General features: G+C 41.5%; 1 protein-coding gene across 1 annotated transcript in view; it reads right to left on the reverse strand.

Moving 5' to 3' along the window:
- Positions 1–825: 825 nt before the first annotated feature.
- Positions 826–18,522, reverse strand: part of LOC120868620 (ankyrin repeat domain-containing protein 26-like) — a 73,735-nt gene continuing 56,038 nt past the window's right edge. Inside the window, exons 26-29 of the mRNA XM_040247331.1 lie at positions 11,497–11,567; positions 10,630–10,723; positions 2,865–3,155; positions 826–2,270 (exon numbers count right to left, since the gene is read on the reverse strand). Coding sequence (XP_040103265.1) covers positions 2,064–2,270; positions 2,865–3,155; positions 10,630–10,723; positions 11,497–11,567 — 663 coding nt within the window. The 3' untranslated portion in view covers positions 826–2,063. The remainder of the gene's footprint in view (positions 2,271–2,864; positions 3,156–10,629; positions 10,724–11,496; positions 11,568–18,522) is intronic.

The raw sequence follows: 18,522 nt of genomic DNA on the forward strand, positions 1-18,522 counted from the left end.
TCAGATCTAGTTCCTTAAATCTTTCTCACTTCCACTGTATAATCATAAGGGATTTGATTTAGATCATACCTGAATGGTCTGGTGGTTTTCCCTACTTTCTTCAATTTAAGTCTGAATTTGGCAATAAGGAGATCATGATCTGAGCCACAGTCAGCTCCCGGTCTTGTTTTTCCTGACTGTATAGAGCTTCTCCATCTTTGGCTGCAAAGAATATAATCAGTCTGATTTCGGTGTTGACCATCTGGTGACGTCCATGTGTAGTGTCTTCTCTTGTGTTGTTGGAAGAGGGTGTTTGCTATGACCAGTGCGTTCTCTTGGCAAAACTCTATTAGCCTTTGCCCTGCTTCATTCTGTATTCCAAGGCCAAATTTGCCTGTTACTCCAGGTGTTTCTTGACTTCCTACTTTTGCATTCCAGTCCCCTATAATGAAAAGGACATCTTTTGGGGGTATTAGTTCTAAAAGGTCTTGTAGGTCTTCATAGAACCGTTCAACTTCAGCTTCTTCAGCATTACTGGTTGGGGCATAGACTTGGATTACTGTGATATTGAATGGTTTGCCTTGGAAACGAACAGAGATCATTCTGTCGTTTTTGAGATTGCATCCAAGTACTGCATTTCGGACTCTTTTGTTGAGCATGATGGCTACTCCATTTCTTATAAGGGATTCCTGCCCACAGTAGTAGATATGGTGGTCATCTGAGGTTAAATTCACCCATTCCAGTCCATTTTAGTTCGCTGATTCCTAGAATGTCGACGTTCACTCTTGCCATCTCTTGTTTGACCACTTCCAATTTGCCTTGATTCATGGACCTAAGATTCCAGGTTCCTATGCAATATTGCTCTTTACAGCATGGTTCCCTAAATGATTTCCATTTTTAAAGTTGCCATATAGTAAATGGAATGTCCCACTAAACTGTTTGAACACTGAAAGCACAGAGCAGACCTCCTGTAAACAATGATAGCTGTAACCTTGCTCTAAAGAAGTACACACGTGTCTGGGGCTCCTCAAGTAACAGGTCACAGTTGGGAGAGGAGAGAAAGGGCATCAGAGAGAAAGGGAGGTGGCCTCACAGTGACACCTGCTGCCTCTGGGACACACCTGCCTCCAGGAAACAGTTCAGGGATGAAGAAACACACAATCCCACAAAGCCACTTTCAAGTATTTGCTTTCACCACCCTTGTATAAATGTTTCACTCATGACCTCAGAAAAATTAAGCATTTGCTCTGAGGAATAACCTAGAGCCACAATCTCGAGGGTAGGATGAGAAAGTCATTGGGTGAGACTGAAAAGGGCTATAACAGCCCCAGGAACAATTACAAGCATCCCCTGCTTTTCCAAAGTTCATTTTACGTTACTTCACTTCTACGAAGGGCCTACATAGGCATCTGTTTTTCAGAATAATAAAAAAAAAATTTGAAGAGGATTTTTGGTTTCATTTAAAAAGGCAGAAAGCTGATATGGTGTTCAGTGTGTGTTTTTACAGCGAGAGGCCTCGTGTTCCAAACAGGGAGACCAGCCCCACCGAGCTCCTTCCCCGGAAGCGACACCCCACATCTCAGCATCAAGTCGCCATACCTCTGAACCCTGTCTGGGAGCACCTGTGCTTTACTCGTGCACATTCATTTTATGCATCTACTAGCAGAATGTGTCCTCGGGTCCCTGCTTCTTTGGTTTATGGTTTGGCTTATGAAAGGCTTCCTAGGAGTGCTCTGCTTTCAGGTAGTAGGGAAACCTGGACTCGGCACTGGAGGTGCCGTGATCTGCCCTTTGCACCCTCCACACCCCCCTCAGTCAGGTCACCATGTTATTTTTAGGCACTTTGTGAATTATCCTGCCATTCACCTCTACGTTCATTTCCCCCGAGTTCACAACCATGATTTTACATAGTGTAGGAAAACTTACAAGGATATAGTATTACTAATTTGTCTTAGGGTGCCCTCTAGCAGTGGCTATCTAGTTAGCTTTCACTTCGTACTAATTTCAGGAACCTGGCTCTATAAAAATTAGGCTTTAGAGACAAATTAATGAACTAAATTTATTTTGTGATTCTGTGTTTTGACTTACGTGTCTAGCTTATTTTCCAATGACTTTCTAATTTTTAGTTCTTCTAGGTAGAGTTTCCTATATATTTTCAACTCTGCTTGAGAAGTTTTTGTCCTGGAGAGTTCAAATTCCAACTCTTTAATTCTGAGTTCCATCTGACTTATTTTCGAAGCAACATTATTCTCTTGTAACTGCGTTAAGCTATCTTGAGATGCTGCTTGTATCTAAGTCAAATTTTAAAAGAGATATTTCTTTTGTTAATGATTATAACCTGAATAATTATATTTGTTCCCTTTAGTTTTGAGTCAGTAATTCAGAGAGCAATTTTCAAGGCAAAAAAAAGAAAAGTGAAACTTTAAAATAATCATGGTCAATGTGAAATAAATTAAATGTGAATTATAAAATTAAAGTGGAATCAATGTTATAGAAGTACTTATGTAACCTGATAATTCAAAGAATAAAAAGATCAACTTAAAATTTTAAAAACTGAACAAGACAACTTGAGAATAATTCAAGAGGATGGTACCCATTCTTAACCACAGTATTTTTTTCCTTCCTCATGGTCTTGTTTTATACCAGTTGGTCTTATAAATAAAAGGATCCTCTAGTGAGAATCATTCTGAAAGATCAATTTAGTGATAACTGTGATGGAAACTGAAATATTTCTCTCTTCAGGGAGAGACAAGTGCCCCCTTCCTTCCAGAAATCTACAAAACGAACTGTCCTAAGGGAAGCAGAGGAAACACATAAGCTGTATAGACCCAAAATGTAATTTACAGGGAGATGAACTCAAGTACATGACAGATCAACAAACTAACCTGTAAAAACATGTTGATTTCTCTTAATTTCTCTATTAGATCCTGTCTCACTCTTTCTTCAATCTCCTGTTTATACTGCTCTACTTGACTGTATTCTATCATATTCATTTCTATATGAGCTTTGAGGTTCACTACTTTTTGCTCCAACTTGTTTTTATTCTTCTCTAGTTTTTCACATTTCTTTTGCATTCCTTTCATTGATAATAACTCCTCTTGAAGAACTTGAATTTTTGCATTCATGTGCAGACATTCTGAACGTGCAGTTTCCAGCTCTGCTGGAAGATCATCAGTCTGCAAGAATAAAACAAATACCATTTGGTAATGAGGGAAGTGGACTGAGCCCAGCCTCATACAAACTGAGGATCAACTAAATATGATGATATCTGTATTGTTGAATGTAGGACCAGGAATTACTCAGAGAATCAAGAAAGAAGTCACCAAGAGTCACAAAATATATTCTTCACTGTTATCATCTTTGTCACACAACATTTGCACTTGATTTTACACTCTTTTATTGTTTTATAATAAAACTTTTCTATCTTTCCTCCATGGAATGACTGCAAGTCACCCCTTAGCAGAACATCTCTTGCTCCTTCCCCTCAATATGTCCCATAGTTTTTCAAGAAGTTAGAGGTATACTGTATTGAGTTATCTAGGGCTGAGTTAATAAATGCCTCCCAAAAGAAGATTGTGAAAATAAGACTCTAATGACTAAATCTTGTAAATATGGATTCTAATCCAATAAGCCTTTTTCTGAACTAGAAATAGTTTTTCCTAATTTGAATTGCATTCCAAACAGAAATGACTCACAAGGCTAAAGATATCCCATTCTAAAAATTTAGTGAGATGATCCATACATTTTTCTGAACAACAAAAAAATGCCTCTTTCTTGTAACCCTTTGTTACTTTCCACAGAATAAGAGAACATAGCAAACAAACAAAAAATATTTGCTGGAATTTCAGCGACACAGAGTTGGAAAGAACTTTCATTTAGACAGAATGATTACTTGGTAAGTTGAGGTGAGTGGACCTGGTGGTTTTCAAACATGTCTACAAATTCTTTGACACTTTTCTCATGAAATTCCCTCCCCTTAAATATGTGCTGGCCTCCGTAACTGATTCTAGTGGACAGAGTCTGGGGGAACTGCTGTTATTTCTCAAGCTAAATAGCTTCTGACCTTGCTCCGTGGGGAACCCACTCTTAGCATCAGTCACCACGCTATGACGAAGCCCGGGCCACATGCTGAGCACGTCAGTGTCCCCACTGACCACCCCCACCCAATGACCCATCCAAAAGCCAGCTCCAATTGCCAGACATGTGCATGAACAAGCCTTCAGATGAGCCCGGTCCCCACCTTCACAACATCCCAGCTGATAAGGACTGGAGAAGAAATGAGCTGGCCTCACTCACTGAGCCTTGCCCCAACGCAGACTTGTAAACAAAGGAAATGCTGTTTTGAGTCACTAGGCTTTGGGTGATCTCTAATGCAATTTTTTAGCAATAAATAACTGGCACAGATACTGATATTAAAAATGGGGTTCAGTGAAGTTCACTCAGTCATACCTGACTCTTTGTGACCCCATGGACTGCATCATACCAGGCTTCCCTGTCCATCACCAGCTCCTGGAGCTTGCTCAAACTCATGTCCATCGAGTCAGTGATGCCCAAAAATGAGGTATTGCCATTAAAAAAGAATGAAAACACGTGAGAATGCTTTTGAACCTGGATGTAGGTGGGACCTGAATGGATGCAGAGAAAGAAATGAAAACCCAAAGGGCTTCATGACTTTGTAAACAGAAGCCTGATGGCCCTTGAAGAGGCTGCCAGTGACGGCTTCTAGGCAAGAGAAGAAAATGACACTAAAACATGGGAGGCGGAGATGCTTGCTATGAAGCAGCTGAAAGTAAAATCAATGAGAAGGATAAGCTATGAGACAAAAAAAAAAAAAAAAGGGCATTATTAAATATAAAGGAACCAGGACTCACTGGGTTCAATATCTGTATCCCCGTTACAGCATCTCCACCTTTCACATGATGCAAAAAGACAGAAATGGCTTCTTGGCTAAGATCAAACCTAGGGTGCTGTCGAGGAAAGCATGGTCTAAAGGCAAAAGCTGTAGACTGTAAAACCCTTCATTAAGACCCTGGAAAGACTCAAGCTGGTGCCTCAGATTCCTTTAAGGATCTTAAGAGCCTAAGAATTTTAAAGGCATCATCCTGCAAAGCTTCACAGGAAGCCCAAGGTATGATGCTTCCCTCAGATTTTGAGGGTAGCTTTTCCAATGGCATGAACCCCAATCAAATTGACAGGACACCAAACACTTTAAAAAGAACCTTGGCAGCAAAAATACCACTTGCTTGCTTGCTTGCTTGCTTGACCTAACAGAGACCAAGTCTTAGTCACCCAGTCATGTCTGACACTTTGTGACACCAGGGACTGTGGGAGAAGGGATAGGCTACCCACTCCAGTATTCTTGGGCTTCCCTTTTGGCTCAGCAAGTAAAGAATCCACCTGCAATGTGGGAGACCTGGGTTCAATCCCTGCATTGGAAAGATCCACTGGAGAAAGGAAAGGCTATCCACTCTAGTATTCTGGCCTGGAGAATTCCAATGACTATAGTCCCTGGGGTGTCAAAGAGTCAGACACAACTGAGCACTTTCACTCTCACTTTCTCCAGAGGATCTTCCCAACCCAGGGATCGAACCTGGGTCTCCTGCATTGCAGGCAGATTCTTTACTGTCTGAGCCATCTGGGAAGTCCAACCAAGACCAAGGCATACAAAAGGCCTTTGGGATTTTCTTAGAAGTTCGATAAAGAGGAACCTGGCTTAGAAAACATGACTCAGCTACAGACAGAGGTCATTTCTTAAGAAAAGGACAGCACAGAGCTCAGAGTGTGAGCACAGAAATAAAAGAAAGTATTATTTCTCATGTGTTCATGAGTGATATGCATTTATAGTCAACACAGTTTATAAACCTGATGCCAGTCAGGATAGACTTCAAAATGAATGACTTTCCTACAAAGAGCTTAAAATAATTTTTCATCGTTTTGTCATCTTTCTGGAATTTAAACTGCCAACATTTATTTGTTAAAAATAGGGTATTTTACACATAAAATCGACCATCAGCTAATGTCCATGTGTAGAGTCATCTCTTGTGTTGTTGGAAGAGGGCATTGGCTATGACCAGTGCACTCTCTTGGCAAAACTCTGTTCACCTTTGCCCTGCTTCATTTTGTACTCTGAGGCCAAAATTGCCTGTTACTCCAGGTATCTCTTGACTTCCTACTTTTGCATTCCAGTCCCCTATAATGAAAAGGACATCTTTTTTTCGTGTTAATTCTAGAAGGTCTTGTAGGTCATCACAGAACCGCTCAACTTCAGCTTCTTCAGCATTAGTGGCTGGGGGATAGATTTGGATTACTGTGATATTGAATGATTTGCCTTGGAAACAAACAGAGATCATTATGTCATTTTTGAAATTGCACCTGAGTACTGCATGTCTGGCATCCCACTCCAGTACTCTTGCCTGGAAAATCCCATGGATGGAGGAGCCTGGTAGGCTGCAGTCCATGGGGTCGCTAAGTCGGACATGACTGAGTGACGTCACTTTCACCTTTCACTTTCATGCATTGGAGAAGGAATTGGCAACCCACTCCAGTGTTCTTTCCTGGAGAATCCCAGGGACGGGGGAGCCTGGTGGACTGCCGTCTATGGGGTCGCACAGAGTCGGACATGACTGGAGTGACTTAGCAATAGCAATAGCAATAGCAACTGCATGTCAGACTCTTGTTGACTATGATGGCTACTCCCTTTCTTCTAAGGGATTCTTGCCCACAGTAGTAGATATAATGGTCATCTGAGTTAAATTCACCCATTCCAGTCCATTTTAGTGCACTGATTCCTAAAATGTCGATGTTCACTCTGGCCATTTCCCGTTTGACCACTTCCAGTTTACCCTGATTCATAGACGTAACATTCCAGGTTCCTATGCAGTATTGTTCTTTATAGCTTCGGACTCTACTTCCATCACCAGTCACATCCACAACTGGGCGTTGTTTTCATTTTGGCTCCATCTCTTCATTCTTTCTGGGGTTATTTCTCCGCTGATCTCCGGTAGCATATTGGGCACCTATCAACCCAGGGAGTTCATCTTTCAGTGTCCTATTTTTTTGCCTTTTCATACTGTTCATGGGGTTCTCAAGGCAAGAATACTCAAGTGGTTTGCCATTCCCTTCTCCAGCAGACCACGTTGTGTCAGAGCGCTCCAGCACGACCCTTCCATCTTGGGTGGCCTGACATAGCATGGCTCGTCGTTTCATTGAGTTAGTCAAGGCTGTGGGCCATGTGATCAGTTTGGTTACTTTTCTGTGATTGTGGTTTTCATTCTGTCTGCCCTCTGAGGGATAAGGATAGAGGCTTATGGAAGCTTCCTGATGGGAGAGACTGACTGTGGGGTCTTATTCTGATGGGCAGGGCCATGGTCAGTAAATCTTTCATCCAAGTTTTTGTTGGTGAATGGGCCTGTGTTCTCTCCCTGTGGTTTGGCCTGAGGTCAGACTATGGTAGGGGTAATGATGGGAATGGCCACCTCTTTCAAAAGGACTTGTTCATGCACTGCTGAATTCAGTGCCCCTGACCCCCAGCAAGCCACCACTGTCGACCCACCCCTCTGCAGGAGACACCTGGACACTCTCAGGCAAGTCTGGCTCAGTCTCTTGTGGGGACACTGCTCCTTTCTCCTGGCTCCTGGTTTGTGCCCTCCAAGAGTCTGCACTGGCCATACCAAAACACCCTCTTCCAAACAACACAAGAGATGACTCTGCACATGGACATCACCAAGTGGTCAATACCAAAGTCTGACTGATTATATTCTTTGCAGCCAAAGATGGAGAAGCTCTATACAATCAGCAAAAACAAAAACAGGAGCTGACTGTGGCTCAGATCATGAACTCCTTATTGCCAAATTCAGACTTAAATTGAGCAAAGTACAGAAAATCACTAGACCATTCAGGTATGATCTAAATCAAATCGCTTATGATTATACAGTGGAAATGACAAACAGATTCAAGGGATTAGATCTGATAGACAGTGCCTGAAGAACTGTGGATGGAGGTTTGTGACATTGTACCGGAGGCAGTGATCAAGACCATCCCCGAGAAAAAGAAATGCAAAAAGGCAAGATGGTTGTCTGAGGAGGCCTTACAAATAGCTAAGAAAAGAAGAGAAGCTAAAGGCAAAGGAGAAAAGAAAAGATACAATCATCTGAATGCAGAGTTTCAAAGAACAGCAAGGAGAGATAAGAAAGCCTTCCTCAGTGATCAATGCAAAGAAATAAAGAGAAACAATAGAATGGGAAAGACTAGAGATCTATTCAAGAAAATTAGAGATACCAAGGGAACATTTCATGCAAAGATGGGCACATTAAAGGACAGAAATGGTTGGCCTAAAGGAAGCAGAAAATATTAAGAAGAGGTGGCAAGAATACATGTAAGGACTATACAAAAAAGATCTTCACGACCCAGATAACCACAATGGTGTGATCATACCTAGAGCCAAACATCCTGGATTGCAAAGTCAAGTGGGCCTTAGGAAGCGTCACTACAAATAAAGCTAGTGGAGGTGATGGAATCCCAGTTGAGTTATTTCAAATCCTATAGATGATGCTTTGAAAGTGGTGCACTCAATATGCCAGCAAATCTGGAAAATTCAGCTATGGACACAGGACTGGAAAAGGTCAGTTTTCATTCCAATCTCAAAGAAAAGCAATGCCAAAGAATGTTTAACCAATTGTACAACTGCACTCATCTCACACGCTAGCAAAGTAATGCTCAAAATTCTCCCAGTGAGGCTTCAACAGTATGTGAAATGAGAACTTCCAGATGCACAAGTTGGATTTAGAAAAAGCAGAGGAACTAGAAATCAAATTGCCAACATCCATCTGTTGAATCATAGAAAAAGCAAGAGAATTACAGCATCTACGCCAAAGCCTTTGACTGTGTGGATCATAACAAACTGTGGAAATTCTTCAAGAGATGGGAATGCCAGACCACCTTACATGCTTCCTCAGAAAACTGTATGTAGCTCAAGAAGCAACAGTTAGAATCAAACATGGAACAACGGACTGGTTCCAAATTGGGAAAAGAGTGCATTGAGGCTGTATATTGTCACCTGCTTATTTAACTTCTATGCAGAATACATCATGTGAAATGCCAGGCTGGAGGAAGTACAGGCTGGAATCAAGATATATGGGAGTAATATAAATAACCTCAGATATGCAGATGACACCACCCTTATGGCAGAAAGTGAAGAGGAACTAAAGAGCTTCTTGATGAAAGGCAAAGAGGAAAGTGAAAAATCTGGTTTAAAACTCAGCATTCAAAAAACGAAGATCATAGCATCCAGTCCCATCACTTCATGGCATATAGATGGGGAACAATGGAAACAGTGACAGATTTTATTTTCTTGGGCTCCAAAATCACTGCAGATGGTGACTGCAGTCATGAAACTAAAAGACCCTTGCTCCTTGGAAGAAAAGCTATGATCAACCTAGACAGCATACTAAAAAGCAGAGACATTACTTTGCCGACAAAGGTCTATCTAACCAAAGCTATGGTTTTTCGAGTAGTCATGGATGCATGTGAAATTTGGACCATCAAGAAAGCTGAGCACCAAAGAATTCATTCTTTTGAATTGTGGTGTTGGAGAAGACTCTTGAGAGGCCCTTGGACTGCAAGGAGATCAAACCAGTCAATCGTAAAGGAAATCAGTCCTGAATATTCACTGGAAGGACTGATGCTGAAGCTATAGCTCCAATGCGAAGAACTGACTCATTGGGAAAGACCCTGATGCTGGGAGTGATTGAAGGCAGGAAGAGAAGGGGACAACAAAGGATGAGATGGTTGGATGGCATCACCAACTCGATGTTCATGAGTTTGAGCAAGCTCTGGGAGTTGGTGATGGACAGGGAAGCCTGGTGTGCTGCAGTCCATGGGATTGCAGAGTCAGACACGACTGAGCAACTGAACTGACACATAAAATACTAAAGGCTAATGAAATTTTTTAAAAGTTTGGCTATATTTACATTTTACTTTCTAAAGATGCTCTAAAATAATTTTCATCAGTGGTTCAAGATATTCCAGGATAAATATCATCTTACTAAAGTAATTTTTGAAAAATCCCCGTGCGTACCTCAGCTCTTTAAAAAAAAAAAAATCCAACAAAGGAAAAATACATTCTTTCAGAAACACTGTTCTATACAGACATAGTATTCATTCCTGGTGAAAAGAAGAAGCTACAATATTAAAAATGACTCATTCTCAAAAATCTCACAGTAGGGTTAGGATTACAAGAGAAATTCAGAATTCTCAATCAAATCATTACTCAAATTTCTAGACTCTAACAGATGTTTGTGTACCAATGTTCAAGGCAGCATTATTAACAATAGCCAGAAAGTGGAAAAACACTGATTTCACTGACAGAGGAATGAACACACAAAATATTTTCTATATAAAATGTTACTTTTGGACTGGATTGTCACAATCTTTTAAATTAAAATCTTACTACAAAAATCATTAATTTTATGAATTCAGTCCATTCCTTCTATAAAGAGTAATTATGCTATTAGTAGCAAGTAGTATCAGTAAAAATACCATAAACTTTTTAATCAATGAGACTTTTCACATTGTCCAAAATATTCTTATATATTACTATTAGAAAAGTTAAAATTCTTCCTCAGTATGACAGAAATTAAGAGGTTGACTTACCGATCTTATACTTAACAGGTTTTTCTGAAGCTGTTCGATTCTGCCCGCTTGCTTTTTGACTGTAGTTTGTAACTTGGCATTTTCAATTTCAAGCCTAAAATGCAGATTTTAAAACAATGATTCTCACACATAGGGTTTTTTGTTTGAAGATTTTTTTTGAATGTGAACCATTTTTAAGGTCTTTATTGATTTACTGCCATATTGCTTCTGTTTCATGTTTTAGTTTTTTGGCTGTGAGGCACATGGGATCAGAGCTCCCCAACCAGGGATCAAACCCACACGCTCTGCCTTGGAAGGCAGAGCTTTAACCACTGGACTGTCACGGCAGTCCTTCACACATAGATTTTTAAAATACCACACTGTTTCTGAACAAACATCTGCAGTTCAATTACAGAGGATCTTAGAATTTAGAAAAGTAAATGATTTGGCAACTGTACTGTTTTTCTAGTTGTGTTTCATGGATAATTGGCTTTCCCGGTGGCTCGGACGGTAAAGAAACTGCCGGCAATGCAGGAGACCCAGGTTCGATCCCCGAGTCAGGAAGATCCCCTGGACAAGGAAATGGCAACCCACTCCAGGATTCTTGCCTGGAGAATTCCATGGACAGAGGAGCCTGGTGGCCTATAGTCCATGGAGTTGTAAAGAGTAGGACATGACTCAGTGACTAACACTTTCACTTTTCACTTGTGGATAATGTGTAAAATATGGAAATAATGGGGGGAAATTATGCATCTCAAAACAGCTCAAAGCTGAAATATTACCCAGCTTCACAATGATGTTTTTATTATCATTACTGATCTAATTCTCATATTATACTGCTTATCTGCTTTATATTTAAGTTGTTTTCTATGCTGCTTTAAATCATACTTTTGGATGTGATCCTGTGTTTTTTCAGCACATCTCACGGCCTCTGTATGTTGATCCTTTGTTTCTTGCAACTAAAAAGAAAGGGGAAAAAAGGAAAAAAAAAAAACTGTTTTAATTACTAATAACCTAGTGAATCTGCCAATGCCAGTTTCTGTCTCCTTAATCTGCATATGGTTTATGGCTGCTTTCCTGCCATATAGCAGAGTTGAGTTGTTACAATAGACACCTCACAGTCCAAAAAGTGAAAATATTTACTGTCTGCCCTTCGTACGTTATTGACCTCCCCTTTAGCACTCAAACACAAAATCATTCATGCTTTAAATTAGATTTTCTCAAATAAATACACAAATTTATTTATAAACTGGCCAAATGGGGAAAGACAAAATTACCTGATGATAAACATATATATATTTATTTATTTATTTATTCCAAGCTCCACATCAGCCATCACTTTAAATATCCACATATGTGAATGACCATGGCTCTTCCAGTGATTTATGAGAGCTAGTACTGCTGTTGGTGACAACCAGATGCTTCAGAGACTAGAGTGAGAGGCAGTAGCTACATGGGAGCCAGAATCCGTGGGCCTGTGTTCCAATTCCATCAGTTCTGAGCTGTGAGTCCTGGGGCAAATTACTTAACCTTACTATATCTCAGTTTCTCCATCCATAAAATGGGGATAATGGTAGCATCAACCTCAGTGGGATGCTGGGAAGATTAAATTGGGGACTACACATAATGTATTTAGAAGAGGACGTGGCAGATACTAAGAGCTGTTTGTAATTGGCATTATTACGGTTGCTGTATTTTATCTGCAAAACAATTTGATACTTCAGGCAGTCGGCATGCCAACGGAAGCGGTCTTCTACACAAGTCATAGTGAGCTCACTCTCCATACCGTTGCAAGGAGCAGTAAGGGGGAGCATGAGGCCCAGAACACACGTGTCCAGACTTCAAAAATGTTCACTGACCCCACTAACCAACTAGTACTCTAGTACTTTTCTCCACTTACAGTACTTTGCAATTTACTTCCTCTCTGTACTACTCAGTGGACAATGACCACTGGTTAATATGCAAATAGCACCTCCTGGACAGAGTGGTACAGAACATTACACGACCGTCAGAGGAAGGGTGAAGTCACTGCCATGGAAATATTACCCTACTGCTAAATCAAAGTTCTGAGTCAATTCACTCCCACAACTGTTAATGTCTAGCCAGTACTCCGGTGAGAAAATTAAGGTTATGAAGTACGGATATCAGAGAAGCTATTCCCAGAAATTTACAGTTGGTGAAAGGCTAGCAATCTGTAAATCCCACTTCTGCCTACATAATGAAGGAAGGCAAATTTACACTTTTCTCCCAGAGTCAGGCAGAGAAATGAGCATTTAATTGAACAATTCTCCTCTATTAGACTAAGCGCTTTCAATTTTACATTTAGTTGCTTAAAATACATTTTAATGAAAGTTTTACTATACAAACATCTTCAAGAAGAAATAACTGGTGTGGGATGAAGTACTTCTCACTAAGCGCAGGCGGCTGCGGGCCGGCTCACTAAGTGCGGCCGAGAGGAGCTACCCCACGTCCGAGGTCAGGGGAAACGGCCTAGAGTGCCAGGCTGCGACGGCGCAGGAACGGCCGAGAGGAGCTACCCTGCGTCTGACGTAGTGGTGCCGGCTGGGAGGAGCTACCCCGCGTCCGAGGCCAGTGGCGGCCGGGAGGAGACACCCCGCGTCTGAGATCAGGGGCGGCCAGGAGAAGCCACCTCACGCCCGAGCCCAGGGGCGGCGACCTTGAGGAGCCACCCCGAGCCCGAGGCCAGGGCCGGCGGCCAGGAGGAGCAACCCGAGCTGTGGTGGCTGTGCAGGCACGGGAGGGCCTAGAGGAGCTATCCCACGTTGAAGGTCAGGAATGGTGGCGGTAAGGAGATACCCCTCGTCCAAGGTAAGGAACAGCGGCTGTGCTTTGCTGGAGCAGCCGTGAAGAGATACCCCACGCCGAGGTAAGAGAAACCCAAGTAAGACGGTAAGTGTTGCAAGAGGGCATCAGAGGGCAGACACACTGAAACCATACTCACAGAAATCTAGTCAATCTAATCACACTAGGACCATAGCCTTGTCTAACTCAATGAAACCAAGCCAAGCCTGCCGGGCAACCCAAGACGGGCGGGTCATGGTGGAGAAGCCTGACAGAATGTGGTCCACTGGAGAAGGGAATGGCAAGCCACTTCAGTATTCTTGCCTTGAGAACCCCATGAACAGTAGGAAAGGGCAAAATGATAGGATACCAAAAGAGGAACTCCCCAGGTCATTAGGTGCCCAATATGCTACTGGAGATCAGTGGAGAAATAACTCCAGAAAGAATGAAGGGATGGAGCCAAAGCAAAAAGACTACCCAGCTGTGGATGTGACTGGTGATAGAAGCAAGATCCGATGCTGTAAAGAGCAATATTGCATAGGAACCTGGAATGTCAGGTCCATGAATCAAGGCAAATTTGAAGTGGTCAAACAAGAGATGGCAAGAGTGAACGTTGACATTCTAGGAATCAGTGAACTAAAATGGACTGGAATGGGTGAATTTAACTCAGATGATCATTATATCTACTACTGTGGGCAGGAATCCCTCAGAAGAAATGGAGTAGCCATCATGGTCAACAAAAGAGTCTGAAATGCAGTACTTGGATGCAATCTCAAAAATGACAGAATGATCTCTGTTCGTCTCCAAGGCAAACCATTCAATATCACAGTTATCCAAGTCTATGCCCCAACCAGTAACGCTGAAGAAACTGAAGTTGAATGGTTTTATGAAGACCTACAAGATCTTTTAGAACTAACACCCAAAAAAGATGTCGTTTTCATTATAGGGGACTGGAATGCAAAAGTAGGAAGTCAAGAAACACCTGGAGTAACAGGCAAATTTGGCCTTGGAATGCGGAATGAAGCAGGGCAAAGACTAATAGAGTTTTGCCAAGAAAATGCACTGGTCATAGCAAACACCCTCTTCCAACAACACAAGAGAAGACTCTACACGTGGACATCACCAGATGGTCAACACCGAAATCAGACTGATTATATTCTTTGCAGCCAAAGATGGAGAAGCTCTATACAGTCAACAAAAACAAGACCAGGAGCTGACTGTGGATCAGATCATGAACACCTTATTACCAAATTCAGACTCAAATTGAAGAAAGTAGGGAAAACCGCTAGACCATTCAGGTATGACCTCAATCACATCCCTTATGATTATACAGTGGAAGTGAGTAATAGATTTAAGGGTCTAGATCTGATAGATAGAGTGCCTGATGAACTATGGACTGAGGTTTGTGACATTGTACAGAGGACAGGAATCAAGACCATCTCCATGGAAAAGAAATGCAAAAAAGCAAAATGGCTGTCTGGGGAGGCCTTACAAATAGCTGTGGAAAGAAGAGAGGCAAAAAGCAAAGGAGAAAAGGAAAGATATAAGCATCTGAATGCAGAGTTCCAAAAAATAGCAAGAAGAGATAAGAATGCCTTCTTCAGCGATCAATGCAAAGAAATAGAGGAAAACAACAGAATGGGAAAGACTAGAGATCTCTTCAAGAAAATTAGAGATACCAAGGGAACATTTCATGCAAAGATGGGCTCGATAAAGGACAGAAATGGTCTGGACCTAACAGAAGCAGAAGATATTAAGAAGAGGTGGCACGAATACATGGAAGAACTGTACAAAAAAGATCTTCACGACCCAGATAATCATGATGATGTGATCACTCATCTAGAGCCAGACATCCTGGAATGTGAAGTCAAGTGGGCCTTAGAAAACATCACTACAAACAAAGCTAGGTGATGGAATTCCAGTTGAGCTGTTTCAAATCCTGAAAGATGATGCTGTGAAAGTGCTGCACTCAATATGCCAGCAAGTTTGGAAAACTCGGCAGTGGCCACAGGACTGGAAAAGGTCAGTTTTCATTCCAATCCCAAAGAAAGGCAATGCAAAAGAATGCTCAAACTACCACACAGGTGCACTCATCTCACATGCTAGTAAAGTAATGCTCAAAATTCTCCAAGCCAGACTTCAGCAATACATTAACTGTGAACTTCCTGATGTTCAAGCTGGTTTTAGAAGGGCAGAGGAACCAGAGATCAAATTGCCAACATCCACTGGATCATGGAAAAAGCAAGAGAGTTCCAGAAAAACATCTATTTCTGCTTTATTGACTATGCCAAAGCCTTTGACTGTGTGGATCACAATAAACTGTGGAAAATTCTGAAAGAGATGGGAATACCAGACCACCTGACCTGCCTCTTGAGAAATTTGTATGCAGGTCAGGAAGCAACAGTTAGAACTGGACATGGAACAACTGGTTCCAAATAGGAAAAGGAGTACGTCAAGGCTGTACATTGTCACCCTGCTTATTTAACTTCTATGCAGAGTAAATCATGAGAAATGCTGGACTGGAAGAAACACAAGCTGGAATCAAGATTGCCAGGAGAAATATCAATAACCTCAGATATGCAGATGACACCACCCTTATGGCAGAAAGTGAAGAGGAACTCAAAAGCCTCTTGATGAAAGTGAAAGAGGAGAGTGAAAAAGTTGGCTTAAAGCTCAACATTCAGAAAACAAAGATCATGGCATCTGGTCCCATCACTTCATGGGAAATCGATGGGGAAACAGTACAAACAGTGTCAGACTTTATTTTTTTGGGCTCCAAAATCACTGCAGATAGTGATTGCAGCCATGAAATTAAAAGATGCTTACTCCTTGGAAAAAAGTTATGACCAACCTAATTAGTATATTCAAAAGCAGAGACATTACTTTGCTGACTAAGGTCCATCTAGTCAAGGCTATGGTTTTTGAGTGGTCATGTATGGATGTGAGAGTTGGACTGTGAAGAAGGCTGAGTGCCAAAGAATTGATGCGTTTGAACTGTGGTGTTGGAGAAGACTCTGGAGGGTCCCTTGGACTGCAAGGAGATCCAACCAGTCCATTCTGAAGGAGATCAACCCTGGGATTTCTTTGGAAGGAATGATGCTAAAGCTGAAGCTCCAGTACTTTGGCCACCTCATACGAAGAGTTGACTCATTGGAAAAGACTCTGATGCTGGGAGGGATTGGGGGCAGGAGGAGAAGGGGACGACCCAGGATGAGATGGCTGGATGGCATCACGGACTCGATGGATGTGAGTCTGAGTGAACTCTGGGAGATGGTGATGGACAGGGAGGCCTGGCGTGCTGTGATTCATGGGGTCGCAAAGAGTCGGACACGACTGAGCGACTGAACTGAGAAATGGGATGAAGTACTTAGTTGTGTCCTAACAATTGTTAAACAGTTTTCCATATATGCAAGACAAGTGCTGTGCATATCCATAAATATTCCCTGTTAGAACAAGGTATACCTAGATAAGATTATCCCTCATGAAAAAAATGACAACAGTGCAAAATTAAGGGCTAAATTGTTCTTCACAGACTACGTAACAGGGCTGAAGAGAAAAGGCTCAATGAGAGCTGGACAGTCAGGAAAGCTCCATGGAGGAGGAGAGACTGGGCACCAGGTCTGAATAAATGGAGTACTACCCAAGAGAAGAAACTGTGAAGACAGAAAGGACAGTCTGAGCAAAGGCCAAGAAAAGGAGAAATCAGCCAGCTAACTCAGGGTAAAATCCCACCACAGGGAAATAAAAACATGTCCATCCAGAAATGTATAAACCAATGTTCACAGTAGCATTATTAATAGTTGCAAAGTGGAAACAACCCAAATCTCCATCAACTTATGAATGGATAAATATAGCCATGTACTGTTTATTGTTTGACAGTTAACAGAAATGGAAGAACCGATACGTGCTATAACATGGATGAACCGCAAAAACATGACGTCAAATGAGAAAAGCTAATCCCAAAGGAGCATACTGCATGATTCCATTTATATAAATTACCTAGAACAGGCATGTCTCCAGAGACGGATATTAGACTGGGGGTTGCCTGGGGCTAAGGGAGATGGGGGGTCCTTCGGGGGTGGCTAAGGGATGCAGGGTTTCTTTGGGGGGCTGATGGAAATGCTTTAAAATTGACTATGGTCACAGGTGGCACCTCTCTAGACTAAGATACTGATCTACACACTTGGAATGGGTGAATTATATGATACATGAATTATATCTCAGTAGCTTTTTAAAAATCCAAAGGCACTATCTAGATAATGTTCTTAATTCTCTATTTTCAATGTACGTGTTATACTCCATCTGAGTACCTCCATGCTTTTACAATGTATCCTAAATGAAAAGAAGGCAGTGCCTAACTTCAGCTGGTTTGTATAATACAATTTCTGCACAAGTTATTCTGAAATGCAGGAAATAAATATATACAGAACTCCACAGCCATTCACAAAAGTGAAGATGAGAAATGATAATTTTCTGGAACATTCCATTAAACATTATCCTCTGATTTTATCTGGCTTGCCTCATCATGGTAATACAGGGATCACGAAATAAAATATTGTTCAATAGGAAAAAAAGTCTCTCAACCTGTGTGAAGAATGATGCACAATTCTCCACTTTTCTAAGGGTACATAATATACAAATATATATAGATAGATAATGCAAATGGCAGAATGAAAGTCAGAGTTTAAGAAACAAGTGCACTTAAAGATTAATAAAATTATAGTATAAGAAAGCTGTGGTACATATACACAATGGAGTATTACTCAGCCGTTAAAAAGAATACATTTGAATCAGTTCTGATGAGATGGATGAAACTGGAGCCGATTATACAGAGTGAAGTAAGCCAGAAAGAAAAACACCAATACAGTATACTAACACATATATATGGAATTTAGAAAGATGGCAATGATGACCCTATATGCAGGACAGCAAAAAAGACACAGATGTGTATAGCGGACTTTTGGACTCAGAGGGAGAGGGAGAGGATGAGATGATTTGGGAGAATGGCATTGAAACATGTATAATATCATGTAAGAATCGAATTGCCAGTCTATGTCCAATGCAGGATATGGCACGCTTGGGGCTGGTACATGGGGATGACCCAGAGAGATG

This window comes from Oryx dammah, unplaced genomic scaffold (assembly GCF_014754425.2).
Source record: "Oryx dammah isolate SB20612 unplaced genomic scaffold, SCBI_Odam_1.1 HiC_scaffold_10, whole genome shotgun sequence".
In the NCBI taxonomy this organism is placed as follows: domain Eukaryota; kingdom Metazoa; phylum Chordata; class Mammalia; order Artiodactyla; family Bovidae; genus Oryx; species Oryx dammah.